The sequence below is a fragment of the Rattus norvegicus genome, chromosome 4, assembly GCF_021556685.1.
Source record: "Rattus norvegicus strain SHRSP/BbbUtx chromosome 4, alternate assembly SHRSP_T2T, whole genome shotgun sequence".
In the NCBI taxonomy this organism is placed as follows: domain Eukaryota; kingdom Metazoa; phylum Chordata; class Mammalia; order Rodentia; family Muridae; genus Rattus; species Rattus norvegicus.
In genome coordinates this window covers 111,480,693-111,497,212 of record NC_141537.1, presented here as the reverse complement: position 1 = coordinate 111,497,212, position 16,520 = coordinate 111,480,693, and the positions used below count along the sequence as shown (strand labels likewise).

The window sequence follows — 16,520 nt, the reverse complement described above, 5'->3', positions numbered from 1 at the left end:
TTGTTGTTGTAAAGGAACCCAATTCTAAATCTGTGTACTTGGATTGCTGTGCTTGGTTTATTTAGAACATGGCATTTGGAGAGAGATAAAATACCAGCATGGTGTGTTTTTGCCTTTTCTTTTTTTCTTGAGCAAATTGGTTGGGTCTTTTTGCTGAATGATTAGCTAGCTCTAGCATGCATGAGGGAGAACTGGTGAAGAAGGATTTTGTCACAACACCTATTGTGTTAGACCTTCTTTGTGTTGTGAATTTGAGTAGGAATAATCATCTGTATCGATTTATAAGGATGGAATTGGTGGTGACATTGATTCAGAAGAAGAGAGCAGCCATGAGCACTTTGATTTATGGTGGTGCTAAGACAAATAATTCATATTCAGTTTCTGCAATCTAAGGTCGCTTGCCTGGTGTTTAAATGTCAGAATATATTCCGCAATTTCTTGATGAGTAACACAACCCAGATAGAATGTATAATTTGTTTTCTGAGGGCAGAGTCATAGTTTGTTTTGACCTATTTGAGACCAAGGTGGCTACCTCTGCATTAGCTGTTCTTAGGTGAGACAAATAGACATTTTAGACTCCCATGCTGTGGGGTAAGTATGTAACTTTGGGGAGTAACTTGATTCTGGAGATACCTGGTAATGTTTAGCCATGAGTACTATGTTTACAAGATACTCTTCCTATTCAAGTTATGGAAACTATTGCCCGAAGAGGTGTGATACAGGCTTGAGTTAACAAGAAAACATCCAAGTGGTCTTCCAATTCCCTGGGGTCCTGCATCTGATGATCATAAGGAATATACTTTGATTCACAGTTTTTCTTTGTATGTCTTTCCAGTGGCTATTATGTTACTTTCCAATTCTCCCAGTTCTATGTGTATTCCTGAGAACATTTGTCACACAAAGACATAATTGTTCTCTGATTTAGCTATCTTCAGTTTCAAAGCATATGTGCCATGACGTCAAGTGCCAAGCCTTTGTCTACAGATAGCAGATGAGTACATGCTAAACACAGAATGAATGAAATATGTCTGCAATATCAGCATCCTGAAATTTCTTCCATGTAGGTTTGAGAGAAACACTGAGACCCATTGTTGGGGGGTAAGGAGTTTATTAGAAGAGTTACTCATGCCTTAGACAGACAAACTTAGACAATAACATGGCAGGGTCTCTGAAGAGGGTTCAGGTCCCAGCACCAGAGACAGGCAGAATGGTAGGCACTTTGAAGAAGAAGGTCATAACCCATGAGACAGAAGAATGGGCCTTTTCTTATAGCTACTTAAATATGGAGGTTTTGGGGTTTTTGTTTTTTGTTTTTTATAAGAAGACTGAAGCCAGACTCTCTGATTCCAAGACAGCAAGCAGGGAATGGGGTGGGAAATAGGATGTTTGATTATTACTATTTCCTTTGATATCATCCCAGGTGCTGTAGTTAATCTTCTTTGTTACCTTCATAGTGGTGGAAAGAAGGAATCTTCATTGAAAACTTGTCCCTATCAGATAGATCCCTTAGTCATGTCCCTGGGCCCTTTTCTTGATTTTTTAAAAGTAGATATGAGGTAGTCTAGTCCACTGTGGGTGTTGTTATTGTCAGGTAGTTGATCTTGGGCTATATAAGAAACCTAGTGAAGAATAAAGCAGGAGTAAGCCTGCTGGTTTTTTCTCTTCAAGGTCACGCCTTACATTTCGTCCTCAACTTCTCATGACGTGGGGCTATATAACATGTAAGGTGAAATAAGCACTTTCCATCTCAAGCTGTCTTCGGCTATTACATGGAGCCATAGCAACAGAAGTCAAGCTAGAACACCAGATGAAATATTTAGCACCTGGAAATATTTTAGCTAGAGACTCCCAGAAGTGTCTAGAATAAACCATCAACCAGTATCGGTGAGTGAAGTTCTGCTGCAGGTACTGTGGCCTGAGCCATATTCTGGTTTGAGTTTTAACATTACATTCCTACAGGTCCTATCTGTAGTGTCCTGATGTCTACCGGAATGCTAAGGAACCTTCCAAAATAGCTCAGATCTAAGAATTTCAGAACAGTGCTAGCTCAGGTTTTCCCATATCTGACTTTTTAGGGTTAGACCTAAATCAACCTTTACACATCTTCTATGTTTGGGTGATGAATTCTTTTGATCTTCATAGTCATGGCATATGTCCTTGGAAAGTCTTTCTAATGGATGCAATATGTTCCTGCAGGGAGCATGACTTCGGCAACCTCACCTATCATTTTAAAATGGGATCCCAAAAGTTTGGAAATCCGGACACTCACGGTGGAAAGACTGTTGGAGCCACTTGTAACACAGGTAAGGGGCTTTTTACTAAGTATGCTTTGTGTGTGTGTGTGTGTGTGCGTGTGTGTGTGTGTGTGTGTGTGCGTGTGTGTGTGTGTGTGTGTGTGTGTGTTTATTGTTGAGCCTCAAGACTGTTGATTACTAAGTACATACCATTTCTTCAACTGTGGACTGTCTCATCACCTTATATGATTTAAAGAAACTTTGACAACACTTCATACAATTTTTTTTAAAGTTGCTGAGATACTTGCTGAGGTGGCCCTTGATGAAGGGAGCTCTCACTTGCAACAATGGTTTCCATGTCTAAATGAATCATTTCTCAATCACTTTCAGATGTAAATTCATAGGTAGGAAAAACTGTTGATTGTTCCCCAGAGATGACAATTTATTTCATTATTTTCCTCTCAGTTTACTAGGGCAAACTCTGTCTTGTTAGACTGGACCATTGTGCTCTCTCTCTCTCTCTCTCTCTCTCTCTCTCTCTCTCTCTCTCTCTCTTTTGTTGACACATTTCCAAGAGGTGACTGTCAAGAGCACAGAATATCATCAGGATTTTAAGTGTTGAGAATTAATGTTTAGTGTCTCATGAATCATGTCTTTTGCAATCTGAACCCTTAAATTCCTGGAATATGAAAATGTGAACTTTTATGATGCATTTGTAGAGATTCATTATGCCACATGAAGCTTGAGGCTACTTTTATTGGTTTGTGCTGTGTGCTTTAACAAATTACTATCAGGTTAATGGCTTCAAGCAACATAGATTTATTGTTTGATGGTTTTAGAGGTCAAGAATTCTAAAGTCAAGGCACAGGCAAGGCTGCGTTCTTATTGGATACTTGAGCAGAAAACCATGTCCTTGCCATTTTTAGCTTCTAGAAACCTCTTGACTTCTGTGGCCTCTTCCTATTTGACATCAGCAATATAGAATCTGTGCATTTCATTCCCTGGGCTCTGCTATATTTTTTACCCTCTCTGATATTGATCCTCTTAGGACTCTGTTATATTAAGTGTACTCAAATATTCTAGAAAATTATCTATATCTTTGTGTCCTTAACCTATTTGCATCTTTAAAGGCCTTTTGCTATTTAAGGTAACATACTTAGAGTTACTATAAATAGAAGGTAGCTGTTTTGAGGGAACTGGGGGTTATCATTCATCATGACACAGGGTAGCTTCTGGGTACTCCCCATGTACAAAACATTTTCATTAAGTCCTCAAGTTACTGAAAGTCTCAATCATTATAGCTTCAATTGCATTTCAAAGCCACCAATTTCATTGCCTTTAAAGTCTCCAAACTCATGTGAGTCTTTTAGGGATAAGTTCAACAGAGTCCTTCTCCACATGTTTAACTGTGAGAGGATGAAGCATGGTCTTCCGAAATGAATTGATAAGAGAGGCAGGTAATCTCAGTTATAGACATTCCAACTCCAACAACAGGAAGTACAAGGAAAACTTTGCCAGCCTCAAGATTCTAGGTTCCTGTGGGCAAGTGCTACTGGATTCCAGGCCTGTGTACAATGCTCTGGGGCTTGAGACTCTCCTGTTGAATAATCGGGGTTTTTATTCATGGAGTACTGGTCACAAAAGTTCATGTACATATGTGGCCCTAGTTTCTGCAGATTAGATTTGAAGTTCTGCCCTTTAAGTTGAAACTTTTAACCTTTTCAAGAACATCATGGTTTCCCATGTGTACCTGTAAGAACTCATTCTTTCCTCAAAGAAAGGAAATCACCATAGCCAGGCACTGAATCTGATGCAATGGTCAAGGCAACCCCACGTCATAGGAGTCGGTTCTTCACAGCACCCTTTAGCAACTGACACTCTTAATTGTGTATTCATATAAAGTACTAGCAAAAGGACATTAGGTCATACAATATGCTGCTTCTCTTGTTAAATGAGGAATGGAGGGAGAGTTACAGTTTTGGAGTGAAGATGATACTTAAAAACCCTTCATGAATGAAGTTTAGAAGAAACCCTGTTTGAGCCATGAGTTGAAGTTTAATAGTTTGAAACTCTCTTTGAGACTTGCGTTGAGAAAATATTAGAAAGAAACAATAATATATTAAAAAAAACACTTAACAGGTAATTAAAGGGAAAGGATTTACTTTTAAATTCTGGAGGGGATCTTCAGAACAAAATTAGTCATGTTGGCTTATACCTTTAGTATTTAAACTCAGAAGACAAGGCCAGACCCGATGATGTACATAAGGAGTTCTAGGCCATCCAGGGTACCTTATGAGACCTTCTCTACAGACAAACAAACAAACAAACAAACAAACAAACAAGGTTAAAGTGAGTCTTCAAAGAACGGGGGTGATGGTCATAAAAAGGAGAAGTGTGTCTTCAAGGGAAATCCTCCAACAAAGGACCTGTGCCACATTTGTAAGTTGTCTGGGGCTGTTGGGAAGTTCCACGTCATGTGATTTAGTCTTAGATTGCCTGTGTGGAAAAAAACATGGAGTAGTTGGACATCAGTTAGAATTACAAAGTTGGAGCTGAAACCACAGAGCAGAACAGCTTCTTAATCTAGTTGCCAGGCAGCGTCTGGGGCCTTGGTGAGTGTCTTCTAGCTATATATGGGATCTCCACTCTTAGGTGTCCGGGGTTTTAAAGATGCAAACAGTGATTGAACATCTCCCAGCATGTTTTCCTGAAAGCAACTATTTCAATTTGGGCCTCATTTTCAATCTTCTAAAGCTAAGAACTTTCCAAATTACCAATTTCTGTTTCTTTTCTTTTTTTAACTGTAGTAATTCTTTCTTGTGCTTTCTGGTTTTCTCTAACATTTTTTAAAATAACCAGCCTGGAGAAATAAAGCAATCCCTTTGTGACTTTGCTTAGAAATGTCTTCAGTTGAACATCTATGTTCATTACTGTTCTGGTTGAAGAGTTGAAGGAATCAATTCAGCCTACATTTCTCTTATGCTCCAACAATTTTTCCTTTCTTCTTTCCAACATTATGCTCCTTACTTCTTTCATTCCAACCCCCTGCTGATGTCCCCTTTGATGATTAGATTTTTTTTCAATTGTCACTTCTGACGGAATTTCTTTTTATTTCCATTTGAATTCCCTTTCCCTCCTTGTGTTCCAGTCTGTGAATGGCTTATTCATGAATTTCATGTTAAGTTTCCAGTGGAAAGAGGGTAGAGGAAGCCTCAGTACATGAAAATAACCCAAATCTCTCCATGTCTGAGAATTCCATGCTTTTCTTGGGGAGCTACATGCTTTAAATGCCCTGATGCTCCTCACTTGCTGTTTTCTGTGGAGAGAAACACAGCATAGAGTACTACAGAGGAAGGTGCCCAGGAGATGGCAGAAAGTGGTGGAAGATGGTTTTCAGGTGATGCTGTTCCAATTTCTAAGAGCCTCCAGGATACACTCAGACTCCTACAGATATGGTTCTGTGGCAGACTGTGGCAGACAAAATATGAAGAAGGCCACTCTGCCTGGGCCCTCAGGAAAGCACTGTGCTCTAAAGGCAAAGGGAATGTGGACAAGGAGCAAACTGGGCCCCTGTGTGGTGCCACAGTGAGTAGTGGCACCAGTTGAGGACAAGTGACAGGAAGCATGCGTGGCTTGGTTCCCCAGACGCAAGCAGACAGACTGGAGCCTAGACAGATTTTAGTGTAACCAGGAAGCCTGTAGATCATAATGGTGTTTGCTGATTTGTAGGGAAGTGGATGTTCAGGAAAAAACAAAAACAAACAGACCAAAAAGAAACCCCATCTTCTTGGTAAGGCCTGTCATTTGGGCTCATGATGGTGGCCTACCAGTGGAACAGTCACCACCATCCGTTCCTGCAGAACTCTGAGCAGGAGGATCCCTCTGTAAGTTCCTTCTGGATCCATTTCAGAGGCATCCTCCACTGCTAGGGTCCCACCAGCCTCTTGGGCGGCAGCACTGCATACCTGAGATGATCAGATTTGCAACAAGTCACTTTATGATGCTTTGAGTGAGTCACCATGATCATAGACACTGTTTGCATTGTATTCCTGGTGTTCTTAGCAATCACCAGAAGAGGTTTTAGGAGATAATATTTAAAAATAATCAAATAAAGCAAAATAAAATCCATAGAAACCTTCTAGCAAGGAAAACCGTGATTAAAATATTACATGCATTCATTGTGGTGAGGTGAGGAGGTCAGTGGTTGACTTCTGAAAGTTCTCTTCTTTTACCTGGAGTCCAGGGCTAGAACTTAGATCTTGAGATTTGTTGGAGAGCACCTTTACCTGCTGAGACATCTCATTGGGCCAAGAAGATTGATTATTTTTATTATCGTTGTGTTATCATCATCATTCCTATTAATACTTCTTTTGTCCATTGTGTTCCTTTAATCAATCTGAGGGCTACTCACGAAGTCCCACTTTGCAAAGACAGGGACTATTGCTTTCTAGGTGCTGCTGCCACGATTTACCACGGTTATATCTATTAACTTGAAGACTGCAGGCCAATAACGTTACAGTTGTGAGAAGAGATTTAGCTATGCACCTGACTATAATACCCGTGAAATGTCTCCAGTGTCTGTGTGCTTTAATTTGCATGCTATAGTATCAGAAAAATGCTCTCAAGCATGTTGTTGTTAAGTGAAAATGTTTACTTGCTGGCATGTAAAGAAGCACTTCCGTCCCTGGGATGAACTCTTACTGATCCATGTGGTATGATCGCTGCTTCTTGGAGTTTTTACAAAAGACCAAAGGGAGATAAGAATATATTAAATATAAATTCGTGGAGAACACAAAAAAAATTGGATCCCAACACCAGTGTATCAAATGCATGCACACAACTTCATGAATAAAATACTGTTCACAGCAAAAGTAAATGCCCAGAGGAAGTCCTTTACTACTTCACACATTCCTGAAAGATTCGGTAGTGGGGGAAGCAATCTACACAAAAAGTAGAGTTGGTGTGTTCAATCAAATTCCTTCCCTTACTAAGAAAATTGACATTACGAATTTAATATTAATAAACATTAGATTTTCTAGGATAACTTTACATAATATTAATTAATTGTGATGTTATAGATGTATCTGACAACATTGGCATTCATAGATTATTTTTTAAAGAAATTTTCCACTATTAAAGTCATGAAATTAAAAGAGAGACTTCACCCTTCATCATTAGTAAGTTAATAAACCAAAGGTCATTCCATTAGAACAGGAATGAATTTACCAGAATTCTGGTCTTCATTTCCTTATATAAATGCCTGATCAATGACACCAACTCGTGTTGAAAAAGTGTAATGAGTTCTTTTAAATTGTCCTGACTGGCAAGACATCTTGGTAGGGTTTCTTTTTGACCCCTTTCCCTGCCATTTTGAGGATGGTTCACTGGGCCCTGTGAAGTTATGCAGTGGGGAATTCAACAGCTGATTTTGACTTTTGCTCATATCATTAATAAGTATCTCAGAAGTTAAGTAATTAGCGATGTATGGACTTTAAAATCTTCAAAATGTGTTTTACACATTTGGAGAACATTTGTAATTTTAGCCCTCTCCTGTATCAATTGGTGCCTCAAATGGACAATTCCTTCTTGATTCCCAAGAGTACTTACTCTGCTTAGTTACATTTACAATAAGAGAAATGGAAGATTCATGTTCAACTCCGGGACTTATGAACAGCACCCAATTCTAGAATTAAAAGCAGCATTCAGAAGCAGGGCTCCTCTAAACACCAACCCATCTCTCCCATCCCCCCTTTACCTACACCATACTATGTCTTCTTAACAATTTCCACTATTTACCTCCCATCCCCGTTTTACCTACACTGTACTATGTCTCCCTAACAATTTCCACTGTTTAGTCCTTTATGTATAAATTGACCAAGACAATGGTAATATGAAATATAAAATATAGATAAAATAGAAAAGGAGGTCACATTTTCCCATTTATCTTAAGAATATCAGTATGGTTAAGTCTCTTCATTCATGACTTATTTATGAGATTCACAGATTAATACATTTGAGTGGTTTCTATGGCAACACTACAATGTTCAAGCAGCTGTGCATACATTCCTGTCAAAGAACTAAGCAGAGGAAAGATAAGAGATGCAAGAACACTGTATGATGGAGGATCTGGTCAGAGTGTTCATTCTTCGACAACTTTCTGCATCTTTTTTCTCAACCCCCTTCCAAGTATTTCATCTGTTTTATTACTAGGTTCTATTTTCACTTTTGGGCGGTGTATCTTTTTCCTTAAATGTTAGTTTTCCCACTTTTATGTTGCATTGAGGATACCTGTGCCTGAGCCATATAAAATTTCTTAGGGATTTTTGATAGTTAATTACTTTTCTTCTTTAAAATATGTATGCATAAATATAGATTGATTAATTGAATGACTTAAATACAAGTAACCTGGTCATGATTCAGGGACTGATCTCTATCACATTAACATCTAACTGAATGACTATGTAATATAATATTTTTGGTGACTTACAAATAGTCGTATCTCTTAGTGTCAATAGTTCTTAAGTCTCTCTGTTTACCGGTAAGTGGCATATGTCTCAGATGGTCCTATTGAAATACTTCTTTCAATTAAGGTCACGAGAAAGATTATGAAGCAGTCATTGGTGACCATTTCTGAGATACAAATCTAATTGATGACTATGAAATCTGGAATCAGATTGATTTCTGTTTGGGCATTAGCCTCAATATTTTAATGAGTGCCACCAGATGGGAGTGATGCTCTTTCAGTTATGTGTTTGGCTGTGTTGACCATGTTTTGAAACTTGGTTAATACATAAAACCTTTTACATACACATACAGACACACACACACATACACAGACACATACACACACACATCACGAGAGAGAGATTTAAAAATGATTCGTAAGCTAGTAAAGACATAGGAATGTAATGCATATATATGTCTACTAGCATTTGGCAAAATGAGTCTAAGAGGCCTCCTAGCTAAAAATTAGCATTAATTACACTGATGATATTTTTCAGAATCAAAGAATTGTACACAAGAAAAATATGTTAGTGTAATCCTAGCTTCGTTGTTTTCTTTATAGACTCATGCCGCCCTGGAATACAATAGGAGTGATCCGTCTCCCCACTGTTAGAGACAGCTGCTTTCAATCACACATATCCAGAGCACTGTGGTGTAATTTTCCTGTGCTTGGCACACATTCACCCTCTGTTAGCTGGCACCATCTGCCCATGCCTTCCCTAGGAAAGCCAGACTCAATCAGTAAACCATTATCATCGTTTAAGAATATAAACTAACTCTCTTAATGGTGAAACTACTGAATTCTCTTATATCAGAATATGTATTTGCAATAATGTCTGGAAAAATACAGTAGTTATATCTTGTGGTACTAAAATGAAACTAATTGTCTTACCACTACCCAAGAACTACTGCTGAGAGACAAAGAGACAGAGACAGAAACAGAGAGAGAGAGAAAAAGAGAATGAATGAATGAATGAATGAATGAATGAGCCTCTCCCAGGGATGGCCTTGTAAATGTGCAATTCAAAGCAGTCAGCCTGAAATCTTACATACAAATGGACTCGAAGAGATCTATCTATCTATCTATCTATCTATCTATCTATCTATCTATCTATCTATCTACCTATCGATCTATCTATTGATCTATCTTCCTATCTATTTGTGCATACTCATACATTCATACATATTCACCTATGTGACAATAAAAACCAAAGAAAAGGAGTATTCTGTCATTTTGAGAGTGGGGTCATGGAAGGGGTTTGAGGGAAGGAAGTTGTTAGGGACTGCAGAAGGGAAAGGGAATGAGGAAAATGATGCAACTATATTTTAATGTAAAATGTAAGTAATTAAAAAGTAAATAAACGATCTCAAACGATGTGATGTGAACATACTTAAATAATACACCACTTCACTGAATAATTCCTGTTCTTTAATTTTAAATGTTGTTTTGGATTTTTCCCAGTGTTTTCCTAAAGATAAGCTTTTCCCTGTGCTTTCCTAAAACTTTATTCAATTATGATCTCCTCCTTTTCCTCCTCCTTCTCCTCCTTCTCCTCCTTCTTCTCCCTCCTCCTCCTCTTCCTCTCTCTCTCTCTTTCTCTCTCTCTCTCTCTCTCTCTCTCTCTCTCTCTCTCTCTCTCGTGTGTGTGTGTGTGTGTGTGTGTGTGTGTGTTGCTTGTACAAGCACTTTACCAGCTGAACAATTTCCATGCTTCTTGATCCTGATTTCTTTCACAGGTGATGCCCTCATAGGGCATGGTCGCATGATTCCATTTCATTAGACTCTGATATTAGGAGGAACTCCCCTCCATGAATGTGCAGCTAATCACAGCTAACCACAGGCTCTGAAAGGGAAAAAGGCATCCATGCTTCTCCAGGTCTCATTCATCCTAGGGCCTTCTAGGAATTATTTGTTTAATTTTCTGATTTAGTAAAGTAAATAAAGTAAATATCCCATTTCATTTGGTAGTGAGTACAGCAAGACTTTAAAAGAAGACATTTAAAAGAAGCTTAAAGTTGGACTAAACTGAGTTGTACTAAGACGTGGGCTGAGAGGACTGATATGCAAAATGTGTCAAATACAAAGAAGGACCAGCAGGAATATGGAAGGGGTGGGGGTTAGACTTCAGGGCTGAGAGAGAGGTAAAGGAGGAAGAGATGATAAAACACATCCCACAATAAAGGAAAGCACAAAGAATGAAGCTGTAACTCATTGGTACAGATCCTGCTTTGGAAGATGGGCTACCTTCTCTTGTCTGTGTCACTCGATTCTGGTAAAAGCCTGTAGTTTGCTGACATGGATCCAGTTTATAAACAAATTCTTCAACCTGCAAATGAACATGTTAAATCGAAAAATCTGCTTCTTATTCAGTATATATGGCTGTCTAATGTCTTTTCAAAAACCCTTTCATTCTTCTTAACAATAAAATCAAGCTGTTAAAATGATTTCCCCTAATGTTCTTTTTTTATTTTAAATCGGAGCATTTCAGTGAATATTTTCAATGGGAAAAATAAAATTTTAAATGAATTTTACAAATGAAAATCCTGTCAAAGAAGAATAAGATTTGAATGTGTTTGAAACAAGGCCATCAATGAAGTTTTATGTGAGTTACTTCAGTCATTTCCAGGACAAATTATGGGAGGGCAGCAATCTAAATTACTCTGATGCAGATGGTAGACAAACCTTACCTGAAGAAGAGACAAAAAAGAAGAAAAAGAATAGTCACCGGAGCAAAGGAATGCCAATGGAGCGATGATGCTGCGTTCTCTCAGAACCAGCAAACTAATTAAAGCTTATCAGGTGTCTGAGCTGGAGGATCAGGACATGTCAGCAAAGCCTCCTCCTGTCTCCCATGCTGCTGCTGGAAGTGTAAACTGTAAACTTCGTTTTCACATAATTCAAGACACGCAATAAAAGCAATGGGGAAATCCAACAGACTTCTGAAAATAAACCTCGCGATTAGGTGACACTTATATACCAGTTTGGTAGGTTCTCCTTTTTATTTTTGTATTTGTATCCTATGGATGTGTGAATGGATGTGTGTCTGTGTCACCTGTACACACGCTTGCCAACAGAAGCCAGAAGAGGAGCATTGGGAACAAACTCAGATCCACTGGAACAGTAGCAAGTTCTTTTTGGCCCTTTGCCCCCCAAGTCGCTAAACATCCCTGGTGGGACTCTTCATGGGTTTCTAATCTACACTGGATATTAAATTTTATTCTTCTTTGATTCTCTATTTACACATTTAATATTCTTGATGTCTAGAGCTTTGTCTGGGTAATCCTTTTCTTCTTTCTCCATTGCTTCCAGTGGGGTCTATTCACCCCTGGGGTTTTCATTATAATAAGTATGCTGACAACAGACCTCTAGTCAGGAGCAGCTCACCAGAGGTGAGCCCTGCTTTGAGGCCCTTTTTTGCAACCATCCTGTCTTTTATCAATGGTAATCATCCTGATTCTCTCTTGTGTGGTTCAGAACTGTCATCTAAATCATGGAGCAACGATTGTTCTCCCTTGCCTGTCTCTGCACGGAATGCAGACTTATCACTGGAAACAAGGGATAACCTTGTCATTGCCCTACCTAAGAAATTGCACTTGTTTTAATCTCAGGATAAAGTGAAACCTGACTGAATTGCACTCATCACCTAGTGACATGGCTAAAGCCTGAGAGGCCATGTGTCAGTGTCTCGGACTCTGGAGACTGTGTTCCATCTCTACACTGTTATTTGCTTGAATCATCCTCATATCTTTCAGCAATTTCCTACTGTTCCCTGGTGTCGCTGAGGCTTTCCCCCTCTTTTCTTTTTCTGTTTCTCTCTCCTGTCTTTTTTCCTGTCCTTTTTCTCTACTCCTCTCTGCTCATGTCTCCTCCTATTCTTTCATTCCTTCGGTCTCACCATAATGTTCTTTTAAGCATGTAACCCCACCTGTGCTTTTCTTACTGAGTGGATGTAATCTCTCCAGTTTCTACATTTGATGGACAGATCCTTGAGAACAGGAACAGCATAAATCCAATCTGCATATTCATCTCCACTGTCAGACACATAGAGAGTTGTGGGTGAACGTTTACTGAAGTATTAAATAAAACCCTCTCTTTAAAATGTATTTTTAATGATATATTGATCTGTCTCCCTCATTCTTCCAGCCCACCGAGGCACATGTTTCATGAAGACATTGACAGTTTTAATAATTGTTTGTTGTGTGACTTTTAAAGGTAAAACCACTAATTAACATTTAAATAAATATCTGTCAATGCTTAAATACTAATAACCAAACTGAGTAATAATGAGGTAATATTTATCTCATAATAAAATGTGTAATACATATTTTTATGCATATATGTAAAATATGTAAATATATATATGGTCTATCCACAGAATATTTATGTACCTATACAAAAAGGTTGATGAATCTTTTCAGAACTCCTATACTTAATCTATTTTTTTAACAAAGTTAAGTTTTCTTGTTATTATATTTAGAAGCAAGTTTCCTGGGACTGGTGAAATAGCTCAATAATTGACAGCACTTGTTGCTTTTTACAGTACCATGTTTAGCTCCTAGGACCCACATATGCCCTACAACCATCCCTAATTTGACTCCCAAAAGATCTTATTCTCTATTCTGATCTCTGCAGCCACCAGGCACCAGGCCCCAACCAGCAGCGCAACTCCATACATACAGTCAAAACACTCATACACATAAAATACAAAATTATGTATTTTTAAAATTTTAGATGGAAGTTTTCTCCTTCGCAATAACTGCTCAAAGGTATGGATACACTTTAAATATTGATATGTAGAGTGATCTTTATTAAAGTTTACTAAAATATTATGAACTTCCCTTTTATTAAACTGGCATTTAAATGCTAGTTCCTATCATATCATCTGCAAATAGTGATATTTTGACTTCTTCCTTTCCAATTTGTATCGCTTTGACCTCCTTTTGTTGTCTGATTGCTCTGTATAGGACTTTGAGTACTATACTGAATAGGTAGGGAGAGGGTGGGCAGCTTTGCTTGACCCTGATTTTGGTGGGATTGGTTCAAGTTTCTCTCCCCTTAGTTTGAAGTTGGCTACTGTTTTGCTATATGTTGCATTACTACTTTTAAGTATTGGCCTTGAATTCCTGGTTTTTCCAAGACTTTTAACATGAACGGTATTGAATTTTGTCAAGTGATTTTTCGGTATCTAATGAGATGATCGTGTGATTTTTCTTTGAGTTTGTTTGCATAGTGGATTACATTGATGGATTTCTGTGTATTGAATCATCCCTGTGTCTCTGGAATGAAGCCTACTTAATAATGATAAATGATGGTTTTAATTTGTTCTTGGATTCAGTTTGTAAGAATTTATTGAGTATTTTTGCATTAATATTCATAAAAGAAATTAGTCTGAAGTGCTCTTTCTTTATTGGGTCTTTGTGTGGCTTAGTGTAATTGTGGCTTCATAGAAGAAAATGGGTAGTGTTCCTTCTGTTTCTGTTTTGTGCAATAGTTTGGACAGTATTGGTATGAGGTCTTCCATGAAGGTCTGATAAAATTCTCCACTACACCCATCTGGTTCTGAGCTTTATTGGTTGAGAGACTTTTAATAACTGCTTCTATTTCTTTAAAAGTTCTGGGACTATTTAGATGGTTTATCTGATCCTAATTTAACTTTGGTTCCTGATAGGTGTCCAGAAAATTGTCCATTTCATCCAGATCTTACAGTTTTCTTGAGTATAACCACTTCGGGGCATATACCCAAAAGATGATCCAACATATAATAAGGACACATGCTCCACTATGTTTATTGAAGCCTTATTTATAATAGCCAGATTTCCCTCAACAGAGGAATGAATACAGATAATGCAGTACATCTACACAATGGAATACTGCTCAGCTATTAAAAACAATGACTTCATGAAATTCATATGCAAATGGGTGGAACTAGAAAATATCATCCTGAGTGAGGGAACCCAGTTATAAAAATCACACCTGGTATGCACTCCCTGGTAAGTGGATATTAGCCCAAAAGCTCGGATTACCCAATATACTGTCCACAGACCACATAAAGCTCAAGAAGAAGCACTACCAAAGGGTGGATGCTTCTTAGAAGGGGGAACAAAATATTCATAGGAGGAGATATAGAGACAAAGGTTGGAGCAAAGATTAAGGAAAGGCCATTCAGAGGCCGCCCTACCTAGATATTGAACACACACACACACACACACACACACACACATATATATATATATATATATATATAATACACACACACACAGCCACCAAACTCAGACAATATTGCTGATGCCTAGAAGTGCGTGCTGACAGGAACCTGATATAGCTGTCTCCTGAGAGGCTCTGCCAGACATGACAAATACAGAGGTAAAGGTTCATAGACAACCATTGAACTGAGAATGGGATCCCCATTGCAGGAGTTAGAGAAAGGATTGAAGGAACTGAAGGTGTTTGTAACCCTATAAAACAACAATACCAATCAACCGGAGCCCCCAGGAACTAACCATTACCCAAAATGTACACATGGAAAGACCCATGGCTCCAGCTGCATATATAGCAGAGGTTGGCCTTGTTGGGCACCAATGGAAGGAGAAGCCCTTGGTCCTGCCAAGTCTCGAACCCCCCCGCCAGTGTGGGGGAATGTCATGATGGGGAGGCAGGAGGGGGTGGTGGATGGGTGGGAGAACACCCTCATAGAAGAATGGGGAGGGGGGATGGGATAGGGATTTTATGGATGGGAAACCAGGAATTGGGATAACATTTGAAATGTAAATAAATTTTAAAAATCCAATAAAAATATAAAAATATTAAAAAATAAAAGTACAGAATGTGTTAAATGGACTATTTTAAGATGTTTTCAATTGTGAAAGTTCATTATTATTTTTTGCTGATTTTTGAGATTTTATTTCATTTACATTTTCCTTCTCTTTTCTCCCTCTAAACCTTCCCATATACCTCCCTCCAATCATGTCCAAATTTGTAGCCCTGTTTTAATTAATTATTGCATACATGTGTGTATGTATGTATTATTAAATATAACTTGTCGAGTCCAAAAATTATTAAATTCTAGTTCCATAAACAATTATTTTCCCCTGTATTTTATGTGTGTGCATGTGGTTGCATGTTTGCATGGGCATATTATGTTGGTGTGCATTCACATGGGTGTACATCTATGTGGAGGTCTGAGTCAGATTATCAGGTTATTCTCATTCACTCATCTACCTTACTAGTGAGGCAGCTTACTCAGTCAGTGTCAGGGCTGCCTAATGTGGTTTCTGTCTCTCACCCATCATTTTGGGGGTCACTTATATCTTTCATCAGAGGTTAATACACCAGCTGCCATAGACAGCTAATAACATTCATGTGGGTTCTGTGGACCCAAACTCGGGGCCACAGGCTTGCAGCACAAGTCTTGCCCACTGAGAGATATCCCCACTGAATTTCCACTTCTGAGAAGCTTGGATGAGTAACAATACAAACCTTACCCTCTCTATCTCCTGGCCATGACACCCAGACCTGCAAATACAAATTCAGGACAGCCAAGTAAAATTGAATTTCCAGCAAACAACAAAACCCTGTGTAGCAGAATTGTGCCATATTTGAGATATCCAGTCTTACTAAAAAGAATAAATAATAAGTTTTATTATTATGTTAACTCTCAATGTCAGTTGATTTATTGCTAATTTGTAAATTCTGGATATGTTTAATTTTGTAGCTCAAATGACTATTTTTAACAGGGCTGGAAAGAAGAGATAGCAGTACTGTTTTTTCCAAAGTAGTTTTCT

General features: G+C 38.4%; 1 protein-coding gene across 6 annotated transcripts in view; it reads left to right on the top strand.

Moving 5' to 3' along the window:
* Window positions 1–16,520, top strand: part of Ctnna2 (catenin alpha 2) — a 1,149,154-nt gene that overhangs the window by 129,259 nt on the left and 1,003,375 nt on the right. For all 6 annotated transcript variants that reach the window (XM_087656637.1, XM_087656638.1, XM_087656636.1 and 3 more), the window contains one exon: window positions 2,197–2,303. In XM_087656637.1, the coding sequence (XP_087512763.1) occupies window positions 2,202–2,303 (102 nt within the window). In that variant the 5' untranslated portion in view covers window positions 2,197–2,201. The remainder of the gene's footprint in view (window positions 1–2,196; window positions 2,304–16,520) is intronic.